The sequence below is a fragment of the Cyanistes caeruleus genome, chromosome 1 (assembly GCF_971803275.1).
Source record: "Cyanistes caeruleus chromosome 1, bCyaCae1.hap1.1, whole genome shotgun sequence".
Classification (NCBI taxonomy): domain Eukaryota; kingdom Metazoa; phylum Chordata; class Aves; order Passeriformes; family Paridae; genus Cyanistes; species Cyanistes caeruleus.
Genome location: NC_141701.1, coordinates 98,256,357 through 98,274,792, shown reverse-complemented (window position 1 = coordinate 98,274,792; position 18,436 = coordinate 98,256,357). Strand labels below are relative to the sequence as shown.

The following is an 18,436-nucleotide window of genomic DNA, read 5'->3' as shown; positions in this document are numbered from 1 at the left end:
AGCTATTGACTTTTTTGACCTCTTTGCCTGCTATCCTCTTCTGTTTCCCTCGACCAAAAAGGAACATGATTTTCCAAGCTTTCCTGGGCATGATTTTAGCCAAAGGAGGACACTTCTGTCTGATCCAAGTGGGACTGTTGCTCTTGGACATGGTACTTTCTCTGTGGTCATATGATTGCTTTTCTCTGTTTGTGTATGTTTTTTTCCTGTTTTACTGCTTCCTTCTCTTGACTTGCAGTTGGCAAACTGCTCCCAGTATGAGCTCCTCGTGTCCCTTGGTCATCTCCACTCACATGGCTTTCTTCTCTCAGCTTTTGAAAGGGTACTGGAGGGTGCACTCTCACTTCCCATCCCCATGAACTTTCAAACAGAATATTGGTGCATCCTGAGCAGAAGGGTTGTTGAACTCTTAACTGCAGCCCAAGAGCAGTGAAGTCTGTTCTGTCTGGCTGGTCTCTTTCTCAGGCTGTCATGGTTGATTATTTATTTGATTGACTGATTGATTGATTTCCTTTACCACTCAGGCTATGCAGTGACAGCAGGTCATTTCTCTCAGCCGACTACCACTGACATTGTAGGAGGAGCTCCCCAGGATGGAGGCATCGGAAAGGTGTGATTCTTTATCAAACAGTAGTGTGGTTGAATGCAACAGTGCATGAAAAGGAATACTGATGTGGTTCTAACATGTATGAGTAGTCAAGAGGTTTTTTTTGTCTGCAGGGTAGTTTTGAACATTGAGCAGGGGAGACGTGAGGTAGTTTGGTGAAGTTGTCAAATTTTCTCAACCTGTCCCTCCTGATGCCTTGCATCCTTCTTCCCTCCCTCTTCCCTCTCTTTCCCACCCAATCTTTACCATGCCCATTTTAATGAGAGACAGACAAGATCTTCCACACTGCTTTTGTTTAGGATTTATGACATTTAGATATTCCTTAAAACTTTGCTAGAAATGTAAATACTTGTAAAAGAGAAATTGTCTTCTGCTTCTTTATTCACACAGTTGACTATTTCAGTATTTACTTCAAGATATCTCTAAGAGAATGAGATTAGGTGATTTGATGCCACTTTTCTTATAAACTTCATAGTGCATTTATGTTTAGTGCATTAGAGTCTGGGTTTTTGATAGCTGTGCTTAGAAATCTCGGTTACAGTCTCTTAAGAAGGAAGGAAACTTAAAAGGTCTTCCTGTAGGCATATGTAGGTTCAATGTCCCAAAGATGTAAACAAGTGAATGGCTAGATGGAAATGGCTAGTGAGTTAGGCAAGCCTGGCTCTCCTGTGCTGAGTATCCATGTGCTGTTGGAGAAACTGGTTGAGGGTGACCTCTTATAATCTTCTAGATCAAAGGCAGAAAAAGTGGGAGCAGGTAGAATGGAGGGAAGGAATGTAAAGGATCTGCATTTTGTCTCTTCAAAACACAATCCTTTTGGGACCTGCTGTCACTACTTGCTTGAATAGAGATGTCCTGCAGCCCCCTTCCGTCTTCCTCCCTTTGGCTTTCATGCTCTATAGTGACATGAGTTGTAACTGAGTCATAACAAGCAGTGAGAAGTCTTCACTACCACTATCCTGTTTAGGCAGATTATTTTTGATAGTAACTATGTCCTTGGGGTAGCAGTGTAAGTGGGGAAAATGGGATAAAAGTAGAGAATGAACTTGCTGCTTATACCTGATCTGGCATGACTAGGACATACAGGATATACTAGCATCACAGTTCCTGCTGAGGGGATGTGTGCATGAGAAAGACATAGATATAGACATAGTTTCTTTATCCCAGGTGTTCTGTTACAGCTACTTCAGTGTTACTTCCAAGATGTTTTTTCTGTGAACAAATTTAATTTCTCTAAAAGGAGGAGGGTGGGGAGACACAGCTGCCAGCAAGAGATCCACAAGAAAGCGATTGGCTCTGTAGTTTAAAGACTATTGCTCTAGTCACAAAAGCTGATGTTATTCTTCCTTGGCATGGGATGCAGGTAGCAGGAGCACATGGCAAAGTGCTGGTAAAAAATGCTGAGTACAGAACATTACATTGAGCAGTCCTGTTGTACTTTCCAAACACTCTAATAAGATGATCTTTTCCACTTCTCTGATAGAAAGTGATTAGCATTGTCACACCTTTCACTTAAGTTAAAGCCAAAATTCTTAATGAGACTGGGTCATTTCTCCAAAGTCACAAAGAGTGTCATTGTTTAAGACTGGGTTTAGAGTTGAGACACCTGACAACGTGCTGCTGCTGCTAAACATGCCACTGCAAAAGCTAGGGAGTCCTGTGTATATAGAGCAATTGTCCACAGTAAACCTGTGCTGTGTTCTTGACTGAAAGCAGCTTTCAACTTGTCTCACCACCTGTAATAACTCAAAAAATAACTCACCACATATTCAACTATGTCCAGTGCTTGGCTCTGCCACATGGCCTTGGAAGTAAGGGATCCTCTGTCCTACAAACTGTGTGAGCACCTGCTTGGAGGGAACCTGTCAAATGCTACAGGAGTCTCAAAGACTGACTGAGCCAGCTTTTCTGTTGAAGGGAATCCCTTTCTATAAGCTATGCAGTTTACATCTTCAATTTTGGTACAAGATGTGTTCTTGAATGTGTATAATCAATACTTTTATCCCTGAGGATTCCAGATTAAACAGTTTCTCCTGTGGAAATGAGTAGGCTGTGTTTGAATAGTTTTCTGATTTCAAAATTATTCCAGACAGAAAGAGTGGAAATGTTGTGGGTGGTCAGACTGGGATTTCTACTCTAACTGTTGCTAAAGCATCATGAAGTTTGCAGTGCAGTACGTGCAGGCATATTTTCTTGATAAGGGAATGCTAGATGTGGGAAGGGGAGCAGGCTTATGCATTCTCAGTCTTTTGCCCTACTTATTTCCAGACAGTCTCCAGATGCCACTTGTTTGAGAGTTGGGAAGTTGTTTGGCTAGGTGCTTTTAAATGCACACATGTGCACATACATAGGTGTACCAAAAAAAGTAGGCAACAAGATAATATTAAAGTGTTTCTTAGGACAAGCCTGTGATTTTTCAGGACAGTGGAGAACTCTGTGTCATCTTTTAAAATAAGACTGACCAGTAAAGTGGTCATGAAGTTGAATCCTGGCAATAGCCATGATCCTGATTTAGATATTATTTAGAAAGCACAAGTGCTTCATAGTTAGTATTGGTTAACTTTTTTTCTTTTTTCACCTTTCAGGTTTATATTTTCAGAACGGACAGACAGTCAGGCTCTCTAATAAAGATTTTTCAGGCTTCAGGAAAAAAGGTGAGCATTTATATATGTGTGTTTTCTATTAAGAGATAGAGGCGGGGGAAATAATGGCAGAGTCATCCTGGAGCATCATTTTCATTCCACTCCTTCATAGTTTGTCCAGCAAACCCTGTTTCTTCTTATCCTCCCAGGAGAGCTGAACCTGTTTTACAGATCAGATCATTTCTTCTGTAGCAGTCATGACTGCAATGTCTGCTCAATGCCCATGTGACTGAAATAAAAGGTCTTGCTGGAAATTGTAGTAGTGGTTCTCTTTCATTTTATGTGACTGTAGCAGTAACTCTGAGATGTGGGACATGGGGCAACAGGTGAGCCTAGATGCAGAGATTTCCTCCAAGTAGATGTTACTGGGAGATGTGGGTAACCTGGAGTTTAGTTTAATTTGCAATGCTCCAATCTGGTTTCCTGTGCTGTGATAAGGGGGATATTGCAGTTACACTGTTTCGTAGAGGAACAGTTTCATTGCATTGACAGATGATGATTTCCCCCTTCTCACTATAAAGCAGTCTTGAGTTCTGTTCTTGACACTGATGTCTTAAAGCTGAACTGCCCTCCCCCTCCATGAAATTTAGTGAATGCTAGTGAGATCTAGCTTCCCTAGTGTGGTGTTGTGTTTGAATGAGGAACAGTGTATGTTCTTCATTTGGGAGCTTACTGGAGCTGTGTTGCAGGAGAAACAAAATGGACATTATGTGTAGCAATAGGTAACAGCAAAAAATGTTTCATTTGGATGTAACTCAGTGATGAAATGATACCTCTTATCTGTGGTCTCCTGTTCTTCTGTAAGGAGAAGAAATAATAGAAAAAAATGGTTTCTGGAGGCTTTTGGCTCTGGTAAGACCTGCTACTCTCAGGAAGACCCAAAGTGTTTGCCTGTATCCTCAGGTTCAGAGTGTTACTATATCTTGTTATTTTTTTTTCCCCAACAAGACACAGTTGCAGTATTTAAAAACTTGCCCAGAATAGGGATGTTAATTTTCTGAACTTAATGAAATAAATTTAATGAAATAAACTACAAGAATGTGTAGGTGGGTAGTGTGACTTGTATTTTAGGGCCTCCTCCAAAATTTTACTTTCTCTGCACTGGCAGAATTACAAACATCTTGAAAGGAAAACACCTCCCAGTTCATCCAGGGCATCTCCTGTATTTGATTGCTTCCTGTTAATTTCTTTCCCTGTCGAGTTTTAAATGTCCCTTAGGATGTGCTCCTGACTATTCCTCAACCTAATAAACAAAGCCATCAGGAAGTTTCCAGGTCTTAGCCAAAACCTTTCCCTTTTCAATTGAATTGTAACTTAACTAATCAAGTATTTACATCATTCAAGTACTTCTAGGGTTCTTTTTCATTAGTATCTTCTTCTACAAATTCTCTAAAATACAAGTGAGAATTTTATTTTAAAATAAGGCTGTACTAAATCACCTTTTCTGTTTGGTTGTTTATTTTTGTTTTGTTTGGTAGAAGCAAAACCAGACCTGCTCAGCAATGAGCTTGGAAATGAGCTTTCACAAAATGCTACATCCTCCCCAGTGGTGTGAAAGTTCATTGTTCTGACATTCTTGGTAGACAGATGTGAACAGCAGGCCAGTTTCTTCCTTCCTTTCTTATTAGTGGAGGCTGAAGTAGGAAATCAAATGCAGACAAGAAAAAGGAAAATTCAACACCTTGTTACAAATGTCAAGTGTGCAAACTTCAGGTTCTTCCTTGAACTCTGAGCGCTGTGAACTCACCCATGCTGCAGACAAACCATGTTGCAGTTAAGTAAATAATAGCTTTTTCCTGAAAACTGCCTGAATACATAATAAAATGCTTTTCATAACTTTTGTTCCTTACCCATGAGAAATTTACCCATGAGAAATTTCTTTTAAAACCTTTGTGGAGTAAAAAAATAAACAAAAAATCCACAAGGGAACTTAAGCTACAAAATAACTGGAATCAAATCATATTTGAGGTCTGACTTTAAACCCACACAAGCACAAAGATCTGCATTAACTGAAATGCTATTCTTCAATCACCATTGCATTATATATTTAGAAACTGTTAAATCTTACAGACTGCATAGAATAGAGTTGCTGCTGCCCATCTTCTAGCATGCCCAATACTTTTGGTTAATGCATGTTAACTTACAGGCACAGAAGACTGTAGGTCAGAGATCTGCTGTGAGGAATGTAAAAGCATTCAAGAACATAATTATTTATTTAACATCAGTTTTTCCTACTTTGTAGGAAACATCACTCTATTTCAAATATGAAGTGGTATCTTTCCCTGTTTCCTGCTGAATCAGCTTTTAATTTTGAGGCTATAGTTTGTAGTTGGTTTCAAAGAGTATGTCTTGTGTTACCTTAGCAGAAGTGAAGGAAATAAGGGCGAAGTATCATTCTTGCTTTTGGTTTCCTTCTTGTGTTTAAATGTGTTTTGAAATTTGTAGTGTGGGTTCCAGTTGGGAGATAGTCTTCAATGTTAACCCACATTAAAAAAAAGTGAAATTATTGTATTTCTTTATTTTAAGCAATTAAGATTACCGAGCAATAATTAGTGGAGATTGAAAGTGGTTTACAGAACATTTGTTCTGTATCAACTGAGAAGCTTTTACTGAAAGTCTTTGTTTCTTTATCAACTTATCTGCCTGTACATGAGAGGAAAGGCAATGATTAAGACCGACAACCAGTATGCCCTTTGACAGTGATTGATGTAAATAAATACAAATAGAACAGAGAAAGATAGTCTACAATCAAGTTGTAGTTTTAGATACATATTTTCATGGCCTTTTCCTATTTTTCTTTTTTTCTTTCATTATTTCTGTAAGGTGTCACCAGATCATCTGTGGTACCCAACTTCAAGGAATTTTGGCACTGGGCATGAATAATCACTGTCCAGGTCTGGTTGGGAAACCCTTTTCACCCCTTCCTAGTTTTAAGCCTTTGACAAGCAAAAGCTAGTCTATGAAAGCTCTTAAAGTGTCTCACTTAAGTATGTCTGAAAGTATAACTTCTATTCTGTTTTAACATCAACATCCAAGCTTGATGCATTGTTACAGTAAAGTGTTTTCATTTCTGCCAGAATTATTCTTAAAGCTTTCTCTCCAGGAGTGCTTGAGAGTGATAAAGCAGCAAGTCATCTTGTGAAATTAAAAGAATAACCAGATGAAACAAAAACCACGCTTATATGATTTCCTTCTGTGTGTGGGCAGATACTGAATGCTTTGTTGTGACTCAACTTGGTTACAGATGGGCTCTTACTTTGGCTCCTCCTTATGTGCAGTTGACCTGAATTCTGATGGGTTGTCAGACCTGCTGGTTGGAGCACCTATGTTTTCTGAGATCAGAGATGAGGGTCAAGTCACAGTCTACATCAACAGAGGAAATGTGAGTATGTACAGGAGTTGACTTGGTAAGGGATGAGGATGTGGGTCCCTGGCAAGGTAGTGCTTATGTCCTTCCGGCACTGTGTGATGAAACTCAATGTCTCAAATGAGTGGGGGCTTTGCTCTAGCAAAGCATGAGGTCACAGGAAGGCTCATCTGGTATCATAGTTTGCCAGATGCCCTCCCATATTCATGACAGACCTGTAAATCTTTCAAGGAGATCTGAGAAAGTGACTGGTTGTATGTTGAAACTTGGTGGCATTTGTGGTTTTGTGTGGATTTGATGCCAAAACCAAGTAAGAGTCAGCAGCTTTGACTGAGTTTCCATTGTCTTTTGGGTGGTCACTAAAACCTAAAACACAAATTAAAACACAAATGTTTGAGGATTGAGGAAGAGGAGAGAAGGCTGAGATTGAATTTGTGTTACTTTTATATTATACCCCATATAGAGATTTTTAGGGGAAGTTATCAGCTGGTAGTGCTGGATTTCACATGACCTAACAACAGGTTTTAGAAAAGCCTGAACTTTGTTGCATTGGCTAACCAAGCCCCTTCTTATATTTTATTTATAGGAAAACAATGGTTGTTTACATACTATTAAATATTTAATATTCAGGTCCTAAAGCTGCTATCTTAAAGGAAGAGCTGATATGGACTAAAATTAAATTGGCTTGTATTTAGTGAACTTGGAGTTTATATATTCTAGACTTCAAATTCACCAGAAGTCCTAGGATTTAGGAGACTTGAGAAGTCTCCTAAATTTTTGCTGTAATTTTATTTTTTATTACTGCTCTTATAATTGAGCTTTACTTTTTCAGCTTTTTCCACAGGAGATTCCACCTTTTATGTTGCAGTGTTGCTGTTGGGTTCTCAGGATAGGGTCCAGAATGCCAAAAAGATAGCCAGCATTTCCTGCTCACAGTGAGAGTATAGATAAGTTAATGTTTATCTTCTACAAAATAGTCAAGAAGCTAATGTGAGTTTCTTATACTCCTGTGCTGGGAGTGTTACAATTAATTGCACAAGCAATGGCTTGCAGGATTGTGAGCTTTATTTTGGGCAGTGGACATTTTAAACTTCATTTTGATGCCTTTTCCTTGCTCCTAAAAATTAAGAGCAAGACATGATTAAGGGATAAAGGGTTTTTATCTCAGTATTTAATGAGGATCTTTATGGTGCACCGCTTTGCCAAGGTGGGATGCGCTGCCATGCACACACCTGATAGATCATGTGTACAATTTACAGTCCTTACAAATTAGCATATCTAACAAGGATGCCCCAATGAGAGGCTTGAATGAATAGTGTGATATCATCACCCTATCACCAATCATCACTAACCCTGAAGAATTCCCCCCTGGATGGGCCTAAGCTTAATTTACTGGATGTATTTTAAAGAGGACCTTGCTTTCTCAAGATAGTGTAGAGCTTTCTGGCCTCCAGCTGTGAGGCCTCTGGGATGTTTGGTCTCCTGGCCTAACAGAATATTAGGACTATGCTAAGTTATTTGACTTCAGGAATTACAAGTATGTATGTTAAGAGCACTGAGGATACATAAAAGATATTTAAAAGAAAAGGCAAAAAATCATCATGGCATCAGTTTCATTCTGCAAGCACCATTGCTTAAGAGGTTGTTGCAGAGGATCAGTGAAAACTGTATTATAAAATAAGCATGCATAGTGATGCTACATTTAAAATGCTTGTATTTTGGCCTTTGCTGTGAGAACTGCAAAGAATGCAGTCACACACACAGGCCTGCCTGTCTTCTCTCTGTTGTGTTTCTATTTCATTATGTGGGATTTTCTTAAAGTCAGCAACGCCTTGCAGCTAAGTAAAAGACTTTAGTACATGTTCCAGAGGGTAGCTTATTCTCATTCACAAAGGAAACAAAACCAAAACAACCCTGAGGTGGGTACAGACTTAGACTGTATAACTAAATTTTTTTTTCCTGGGGAAATGTTCCTTTCCTCTGAAGGGAAGACTGCAAGAAAATAAAACTTGAGTAATTGACCAAAAGGTGGGTGGGCAAGAAATACCAGTGCCATATAAGGCTTCTCACAGCATAGTAGTACAAAGCTACTTAATTTTCAACTTTTCTCAGTCTCTATTTCATTAAATACATTTCCTTATACTTAATTTAAGGAGGCTTTTGGAGGACTTTGCTTTAATCCTTCTGTCCTGTACTTAAAATGGTTTCAAATCCAATTATCAAATGTTCTTTGCTTAGGGAAAAATATTCCTCAGCTTGCTGGAGTTTAGCTGAATAAACTTGGACTGAGGATTTTGGTCCTTGGATGTAATCTGCCAGTATAGCAAACTCTGGGCTGTTATGTTTTAGGCATCTGTAAACTTCATGATTCACCAATCCCTGTGACTGCATGTAATTACATCTCTGAGGTACTGTTTAGTTAATTTAGTATTTTGGTTTAGTCATGCAGTCCTTTTGTCTTCCCTTCCCCCTGTAAAACTAAAATCCAGAATGTTTAAAACACAAGTAAATTTGATTTCTAGAGCCTGGGTAATCTGATTGCAATGAAAGCAAGAGGCAGGCTGCAGCTCTGCCCCAGGTAATTCCCACAGCACATAGGCAGCTTCCATGGGGAAGGCTTACCTCATCCAGGGCTTCCACCATTTCCCTCACCCTGTTTTATTTTTTGCTTGCTAGGGAGTGCTGGAAGAGCAGCTCACCCTGGGCGGTGACAGCGCCTATAATGCACACTTTGGGGAGAGCTTGGCTGCCCTTGGTGATATTGATGACGATGGCTTCCCAGGTCAGTGCAACTTCCTCCATGGCCCTTTCTCCATAAGTGTGAGCAACGTTGGTGACACTGTCAGTCTTGCATGGCATGCATTGCCATACCAGGCCTGACTAGCATCTGGGTTCAACCTAAGGATAGATCTGCTTGTGTAGGATTTGTGTGCTAAAGCATTTTGTAGCTGACTGTCCTTGATGTTGGTTTAGTTTGTCTGTACAGGTCACATTAACGTTGCTTTGCTCTCCTTGCTGTTGAATTTTCTTCTTCCTATCTGTCTAATAAAAGGCTTTAGATAACCTCACCCTGAACAAAACAGAAACCTATGTCTGACTTCTTCTTGCCCATTTCCCTATGTTTCAAAGCCTTTCTGATTTCATTGACATAATCTCATTTCTTATCAAGAAGTGTAATTCAGAAGTTGCTTGTCACTCCTGATAGCACATAATCTATTATTTTCTCTCTTTTGCTTTGTTCTCCCTCTGCTCTGTTTCAGGATTCTCAGTGTGAGACCCCATGCTGTGAGAGTAGTAGGTGAGAACAAAACATCGATGCTCTTTTTCTGCCCTGGTTTCTGGAAGTGCAGATTAAGGGCTTCTAAACAAAGGCTAACTTAGTGTGTGCCTGGATCTATTTCTTCCAGGCCACTCAGGACACAGCATCCCATTAAGCCTAACCCAGCCTCACTGCAGGTTGCCCTCACAAATCATGAACACGCTCTTCCTCTGCAGCTGGACATGCTTGTGTGTTCTTGCTAATATTTATAGTCAATCATGGTAATGGTGAGACTGCAGAGGGAGTTGAATTAGTCCACTCCATCAGTGGGTACAAAGCAACTGTGAAAAGCTTAATTTTAGCAGATAGCACAGTCACTAGATCCAAGTAGGAGAGGAGAATGGGAGGTGGGATCATGCTTTCTGTAGGAGTTTGCTGTTAAATTGGATCAATTGTAATTTGAAAATTCACTCTTAGAAGTAGACTTTTAACTCTTTCCTATCCATTTAATATACCTAGCTTCTTTGTGATTGTATTTTCAACCAATCTTAATGTGCTGCTACAGTAAATATTTCTCCAGTCTTGTCTTGGTTCACAAAGCTGATGTTCTCATGGGTTGAAGATTTGGTTATGAAAGGATTCTAAATTCACTTTTTTAAGTATGGTTGCTGGTTGATAAACACATTTTTATAACAGAACATGTTTCTAATTAGGCACAACATCTGATTCTGTGAAACATACATATGTGTACAAATTCATCTGGGTTTCTGTATTTTTAAAGTTTATCTTAACTTGTGCTCTTAATTAAATCAACCAAGTTCCTTCTACTCAGGTTCATATAAGCTGCTGATCATCTTTGTCATGGGGAGCTATTTTCCTATGGATAGCTGCATCCTAAAATTAGGGAAAAGCTGGATTAATGGAATGGATTGTGAAATCTGTGCTGTTTTACAGACGTTGCCATTGGAGCGCCTAAGGAGGATAACTACATAGGAGCGGTGTACATTTACCATGGGGATGCCAGTGGTATTATACCTCAGTACTCTATGGTATGTGACACTATTGTTTATGTTCCCTGTCTGAAAGCCACTTTTCCAGGACCAGCAGAAATAAGCCATACTTAAGGGTCCCTTAATAGGTAACCTTGTCATAGCTCTACATCCTTTTCTCAGTCTTGGTTTGAAGCTGACTTCTCCCAAAGTTGGTCTGTATCTGTGCTAAAAAGTAAAATTATGTTAGTCAGGAGGTATTTTTTACTGTCTTTTGTTACAGCTGTCAGCTATATCTTCTTGAAACAAGCAAGGTCTTAAAAGTTGAGTGTCAGTTTTTAGGGATAGTACTAATGCAAAGGAGAAATTAAAACCCTGGAAAGGTTGGGCATGCAAATTATGGAGAGGCCTGTGGGAAGTCAGGAGGTTGTACTTTCTTCCTTTAGAAGCATACTTTGTGAGAGTGAAGAGTTATTAACTGTTCTTTTGTGCCTCTTTACCCACCTTGTTGGCCTTCTTGCATTCTGACAATATGTCAGAAGGCCATTCTTAGGTGCCATCCCCCATACCCACTTACGAAGTAAAACCTTGTTTGGGATATGCTGTGGTATCTTGTGCAGAGAGGACACAGTGCAATTTAGCTGCTGTAGCCAGGCAGTAGAGAAGATAAATTTATGCTTATGCTGCCCAACATGTGTCTCATAGTCTCTGTCTAGCACATTTCATTGTTCTGAAAGCCTGTCTCTTCCCTCCCTCTGTGTGTTTGAAGTTCTGGTTGTTTTGTCTTGTTGCTGGGTGGGATCCTTCATAGTAATCCGTTTACACAGAATTAAAGAGTTCAGTGGTTATATTGGCAACTCTTTCAACAGACTATAAAAGTTTAGTCCTTCTGCCTTTACCATGTATATGGCATGTACTGCTTTTGAAAAAAAAGGAAGTGACTCTATTGCATTTTAGAAGTATTCCTGATGTGTGGCATGTGGAGGATTCTGCCTGATTTTTGACAAGAGCCACTGGTTAGGAGGTTCTTCTCTGAAAACCCCAGAGCTTTCCAGATCTTGCTGAAAAGGATCAGATTTTTTTGGTTTTGTTTTCTCTTTGGTTTGGTTTGATTTTTTTAGTTAGGTTTTTTTTTTTGTTCATTCAAGAAAAAATTTTACATTTTTTGAGGAGGACAAATACAGCACGTATCTCTCCACTTGGTCAGTAGGAAAACACTCAGCTCAAGAGTGCGGTAGAGTATGTGTTCATTGACTCTTGTTAAATCATTCCTATGATTGTCCTGTGTTCTGAGGCAGCTAAGAGGGCACCTCTTACAGGCATTGTCTCTGTGCCATTTCCTGGTGTCTGGTGCACTAGACACACACTGCTGGTTCAAGTCCCCTGTGCAGCCAAAATGGTGTAACAACTTCAGCTCTTTACCTATCTGCCCTGGATTTGAAAGACATTTTGTATCTTATTACTATGTTCCTGATCTATCTTAAAGCTGTGGAGTTCCTCTTTGAAATCAGCTATGAGAGGTAGAGGAGGTGGGGTTCACCCTGTTCATTTTGTTAGCTCTTCCTCCTCCCTCCTCCTGCTTTCATCATTTAAAGTGCTGATAATTTTCATTCTCTGATGTCCCTTCAGCAGCTTCAGTGGCATCTATTTAGCAGAAGCAGCTGACTTGGCTTTGTGTCCTGCTATTTTCATTTATGGTACTTAAAACTGCATTATTCTTCTGTCTTGTAGGCTGAAAGAACCCACAGATGTCTTTTAGGTGTTTGCAGATGGGATTTTCCACCCTAACTGGGACCCCCAAAGATGAAATGCGAGTGTAATGTGGGGATGAAGTTACTTCCAGTTGTCTTAAGCTTACCTGCCCACGAGTAGAAAAAGAGATCTGTACTCAGAGGAGCACTCTTTTTCCCTTTAAACTGTCAGGATATCTTACTTTCAACTAGTCTTTTTTTCCATAAATTTTCTGCCTGATCTTTTGTCCAGTATTATATTCTTTTATGGGAGGACCAGGAAAACATGTTACAGACAGTGAAGTACCTCCAACAGACTTAAAATTACTTCATGGTTTCTTCTATCTGTAACTTCTGTAGTCAGAAGTTCAGGTCTTGTATTGGTGGCCCGGCAGAATGATTGAAAGCTGGGACACTTCTGATTGCCTTCTTAGAAAAAGAGATTTTGATATGTTAATTTGCTTCAGATGAAGGCATTTGCAATGCAAATCATTTAGAGGAAGTTCTGTGTTAGTAACTTAAAAAAACCAAACTGTATTAGCAGTTAATTAATCTTTGTGTTGGAGAGGCAGAAATGAAATACAACTTCCAGACTTACAGGAAATACTCTGTAATAGGTGATGGAAACCAGAATTTCCAAGTGGGATGAGAATTAATCATTTTGTCTTTGAGTATGCTTGCAAATGTGTTGAAAATAAATGGTTATGCATGATTTTCTGTTTTGACTAATCATTAATATTGTCAAGATGCTTCTTAAAAGTTTTATTCACAGAAATTAAGGTAATAAAAAAAAAAATCTCTTGGGTGCAGTTATATTTTTTCCTCATGCAGAAATCTGTTTGATGTGTTCCTTATTTTGATTAGGTCTGCATGAGTACTGTAATGCAGGTGTGGGATTTTAGTCCAAGTCAACACTGTTTTCCTACTAGCCGGGAGCAAAAGGGCAGTCCACAGTCTTCCTGTTAGGGCTGCGTGGGTGCAGTGCAAGGCAGCAGGTGTGTAGCACTTCCAACCCACAGAAGAGAGACTCAGTGGCCATGAAAATCATGCTCAAATGTTTTGGGATTTTTTGTTCTGGTAAGGTTTTTTGTTTTTTTTTTTTTTAGAGGATTTTTTGTGTTAATGACTAATTTCACTTGTGTGTTCTCTACTGCAGAAGCTGTCTGGGCAAACAATAAACCCAAAGCTGCGTATGTTTGGCCAGTCCATATCAGGGGGAGTTGATATGGATAGTAATGGTTATCCAGGTATGTTGGCTACTCTGGCAGTGAGAGCATCAGGAAAATACATCAGCAGTCTGAGAAAACAGCAGAGATGGCTGTTTTCAGGCTGCTAGTTCCTGCCATTGCAGGTGGTCAGTGAAACTGAGCTGCTTTTTCCGTTTCCCTTCTGCTACTCAAAACTCCTGATAAAAATTTTAGGTGATTGCCTAATTCAAGTATTTGAACAGTCAAAATAATTGAGAGTTCAGCACCTGGCCAAGGTTTTAATCTTGCTCTGTCAGGATGGCAATCTTTAAGGAATCCAAAAAGTAGACAATAATATAATAGCAGTAATAAAAATCAAACAACAAAGCAGAAGTGAACATCACAGAACTAATCCTTCAGTTACAACATAATGATATAAGAATGGACAAACTAAGTCAGAAAGTGCCTTTTTTAGATTCATGCTCTGTGATTTAGCAAGATTTGAGAGAACTGGATTTTATGCCTCCTTTGTAACTGCCTCAATGTTACAAACATTTCAGATATGACTGTTGGAGCCTTCCTTTCAGACAATGTGGTACTTCTCAGGTGAGATGTCTTTCTAATTCACTGTTGTCATCTTCTGTTTTCTGTTTATATCTTCTGTGGTCTAAGATCAGTTTCCTCCCTAGTTTAATGTGGCCAGAAGAAGCAAGCTGGACTACTTTTTAAGCAAAATCTTAGACATGTATAGTGCCAAAGAATGCAGTCTAATTTAAATAGAATAGTGTGGTGGGTGATGATACCAGGATAATACCTGGTCTTTGAAGAAAAAGGGTTAGAGCTGAAAGGAGATGAGTTGATCTCAGTGCCTCTTTAGAAATGTTGCTCCTGACTTGTGACAAAGCTTTTTTATTATTCTGATGTTTACCTAAAGTAGATCAATTAAAGGGAATGTAGCTGAGCAAAAAATGGGTAGGATGCCAGGATGTAGTTTTGCAGGTGTATATATGTAGATATACATACATATATACACACACACATATGTATATATATATACACAGTTTTGCAGATATATATAATTTTATAATGGAATGCAGGGTGAAATAAGAGTCTTTGAGGAGATTAAATATGGATATGTTTTTAGAGCACACAGGAGTTGGGCTGCTGTTTTGAGTTTGTTAGTTAAGTGTAATTGCTTTTTCTGTCTGACAGAGGTGGGACAGCTTGGTTCACCAAATTATGCAGGTGGGCAAGTGACCTGGGTAACAGAGTGCAAAGCTGGACTTTTGTCAGTAGCTCCTTTGTTACGCCTGTTAATATTAAATTAAAAAGTCCTGTCAGTACTTAGATATCTTTAGGAACTCCTGCATCTTATATGGAAGATACAGGGGTGGGGTGACCCTGGTAAGACAAATGCTGGAACTGCGGAACAGATGTGCCAGCCTTCTTCCTGCCCAAGGCAGGAGAAACTTGGTTCAATGTTTCCATTTGAATCAGTTACACTGAAGAAAAAGAAAAAGGAGAGGGAGGGAAGAAATACTCTTGATGATCAGCACGGCAGGTGGTCAGGGCTTTTGAAGAGTTTTCTGTGTCCTCATCATATATACAGGGAACGCTAGTAACTGCTTCTGTGAGAAGGTGTTCTGTGCCCCAGATGGGAATTCAGTCTCATGTCTCTGAAGCTGCTTGAAAGAAAATGGCATTTTTCACCTACATTGATGTTACTTGCAGAGAGGGGAGACAAACTTAAATGTGATTAAGGCCACATACATCACAACAGCACAATGACCACTGTTTATGTTATGCTTGTGCATTTCAGAGGAACATAGTGCATTACTGACTAACTTTATGGGCAGCTTGATTAGTTGCTGTTACTGCCAATTTACAGTGTGTCCCTCTTCCTGTTAAGATAAAGAGATAAACTTTTTTCCCTCCATGCATCCCTGCCCTTCCCCTTTTGTGAAGTCCTTTAAACAAAGCCAACAAATGTTTTGACAAGTGACATTTGACGCCTTTTGTGAAAGTCTTTCTTGACTTGGGGTAGATGCATTCTGTTTATCATATGTGTGTATGGCTCTTTGACAGATGCATTGGGTTGTTTTTCCCCAGTGAATAACCAAGTGACATAACATTAAGGAAAAATCACACAATGCATGATAGCTGGAGAAATACTTTTTTGATGGAGAAATATTTTTCTAAATCAGTTGTAGCATTTACTCTTTTATATCTCCCTAAGCATTCAGAAACAGTGCTGTTTTTTGAAGGTGTGAAATGATCCTAGGACGCTAACTTTTTTTTCTCCCTTCCCCCTACTGCATATATTTTTAAGGCTAGCATTTATTTTTATCCTCCGTCTCAAAATGTGAACTTGCACTGTTATTTCAGGCTGTGGTGAAAGAGTCTGAGCAGCTGTATTGGAGATTGATGTGAATCTTGTTCCAGTTCGTATACATTAGGTGTAACCACAATCACTGCTCTCTTCTCCCTCTCCCCTACCTCTAAATTTAAGTGCCCTGTGGAGTGAGTGTCCTGAAGTGGTTTACAAGCTCTGGCCTTGCATGGCTCCTGGGACTACCTTAGAACTGAATCTGCTGGTTGCTGCACATTTTTTTTATTACTGTAGTTGATTTTGGAAGAACATGTTCATTTTGAACACGTACAGAATTGAAAATAGGAAGAATAACACCCATAATTTTTGGGCTGAAATCCTGCACTGGAGATGGCTCAGGAGTGCCTGAGTTTCTAGGCTGTGTTTCCCAATCAAGCTGCTGGGGCTTCTGTGTTGTGTGAAAAAGGAAACTGTTGAGGAATACATGCAGTACAGGTGGCTTGGTGTGTGAACTGCAAATTGAGCTGTGGGTGGTGGGAGCCTGAAGCAAGAGGACACTCAGGGACACTGGGACACAGCAGGAGCTGAGAAGTCAGGAGGCAGAGGAGAGACCTTTGTGTGCTTGGACTGTGAGGGTATAAAAGCCCATGGAGTCCTCTTTTGGGGGTCCCTCCTTGGAGGCACCACCTTGAACTGTTTCCATGTTACTGCACTGTGAATAAAAGGCTTTATTAAACTATGGGAGACCTGGTCTGGCTATGTGAGTGTGGTGTGTGTAGGGAGTCAAGGGGGGCACCTGTCAGCTCACTGCAAATGAGTTTTGGTCCCAGGAGTTCAAATCCCTGGTGGTGGGAGTGTGGCTGCCTGAGTGCCTCATGGATGGTCAGACAGGGAAGTTTCCTTAGCAAGACACCTGTGCCTTAAGGCACTCAACTTGCTCTGTGATTCTGGTTGAGCTCTCCCTCAGCCAGCAGTACTGGTAGCAATAACCTTGTGCTGGAGTTGCAAGAGTAGAAAGCTTTTGTTCACAGTGCAATGGATAATTCTTGAAAGACAGCTCAGCAGTGTGATACAAGTATTCAATCCTTGTTGCTCACCAGAAGGGAATTAGCCAAATATTTCCTTCTCCAGAAAACATAGATGTGGTGTCTGTTGTCCCTCTTCTATTATCAGAAAAATTATGTATGAATCCATCTCCTGTGGCTGACCTCTGTGCTCTCTCCTTGACTTTGGGGTCACAAATTTGACTATAGATCATTCTGTGAAAACTCTATCTCTCCCTAGCTGTCCCTGTTCATCCAAGATGGTTAGCAACCAGTCTCGTTTGTATGAACTTGTACTTGTTTGCTGTTCTGGTAATTTTGTTATCCTCTTCAGTCATCAGGAAGGCTTTATGCAGCCTTTGCTGGAAAGGTTTATAGTTATTTAATATTATCAGTTTCCCCAGCTGCCTTCCTGCAGGCTGTATCTGAGCACTAAACTTCAAGCTGACATTACCACTTTCATTTAAATGCTAGTAGCCCTTGCCAGCTAGGCAAAATGCTAGTTTATTTTACAATTCAAATGTAGTTTCTTATTTTTCCTGTCTGCTTGAAATTGTGCAGTTTTCCAAATTTGCTTTATTTTCCTTTTGCGGAGAATTTCCCTCTGAATGGTCACTCAATTCTGCTTCTCTGTTGATCTCCAGATCCAGGCCTGTCATTACCATGGATGTCACCATTTTCCTGCCCATATCTATCAATATCACAGCTCCTCAGTGCCATGATGGTTTGCAGCCGGTGAACTGCCTCAATGTCACAGCATGCTTTCGCTTCAGTGGCAAGCATGTTCCTGGAGAAATAGGTAAGGTAACTGTGCCAGCCCTAGACAGGAGCACAGTAACAAGTTGACCCAGAGTTGAGGTCTCTTTTTGTACTTAGTAACAGAGCTTTGTGTGAAATAAGTAGTTTCAAGATGAACATGGGCCACACAATCCCAGAAGGCTGGAGGCTTGAGAGCTTTCTTGGGCATGTTTTTGCCTTGTGATGAGGCTGGCATAATACTGAGGCAGATTCTTCCTGAGTGAAATGAGGGAAATGTCTCCTTGGGCTTACTGCAAGGATAAGAGAGCACAGCCTTCCAAGTTCATAGTCCCTGTCTACCCCTTGATAATGCATATCTGTATCTATATCCTCTACCAATATTATTAGACAACAGGTATGATTTGCTCTGGATTAATAGTGTTTGAAAGTCTGCAAGGAGCTCTTGAAACAGACATGAAAAAATCCTTTTCTGTGCATCAGTTTACCTATTTGTAAAATGATTATAAATAACCAGTGTTTTACTG

At 39.9% G+C, this 18,436-nt stretch overlaps 1 protein-coding gene across 3 annotated transcripts in view; it reads left to right on the top strand.

Moving 5' to 3' along the window:
- ITGA9 (integrin subunit alpha 9) overlaps positions 1 to 18,436 on the top strand; it is a 218,944-nt gene that overhangs the window by 25,428 nt on the left and 175,080 nt on the right. For 2 of the 3 annotated variants that reach the window (XM_086844215.1, XM_086844237.1), the window contains 8 exons: positions 525 to 610; positions 3,193 to 3,261; positions 6,494 to 6,631; positions 9,293 to 9,398; positions 10,830 to 10,924; positions 13,751 to 13,841; positions 14,342 to 14,387; positions 17,798 to 17,952. In XM_086844215.1, the coding sequence (XP_086700341.1) occupies positions 525 to 610; positions 3,193 to 3,261; positions 6,494 to 6,631; positions 9,293 to 9,398; positions 10,830 to 10,924; positions 13,751 to 13,841; positions 14,342 to 14,387; positions 17,798 to 17,952 (786 nt within the window). The remainder of the gene's footprint in view (positions 1 to 524; positions 611 to 3,192; positions 3,262 to 6,493; positions 6,632 to 9,292; positions 9,399 to 10,829; positions 10,925 to 13,750; positions 13,842 to 14,341; positions 14,388 to 17,797; positions 17,953 to 18,436) is intronic. The other variant, XM_086844226.1, reaches the window with a different exon arrangement.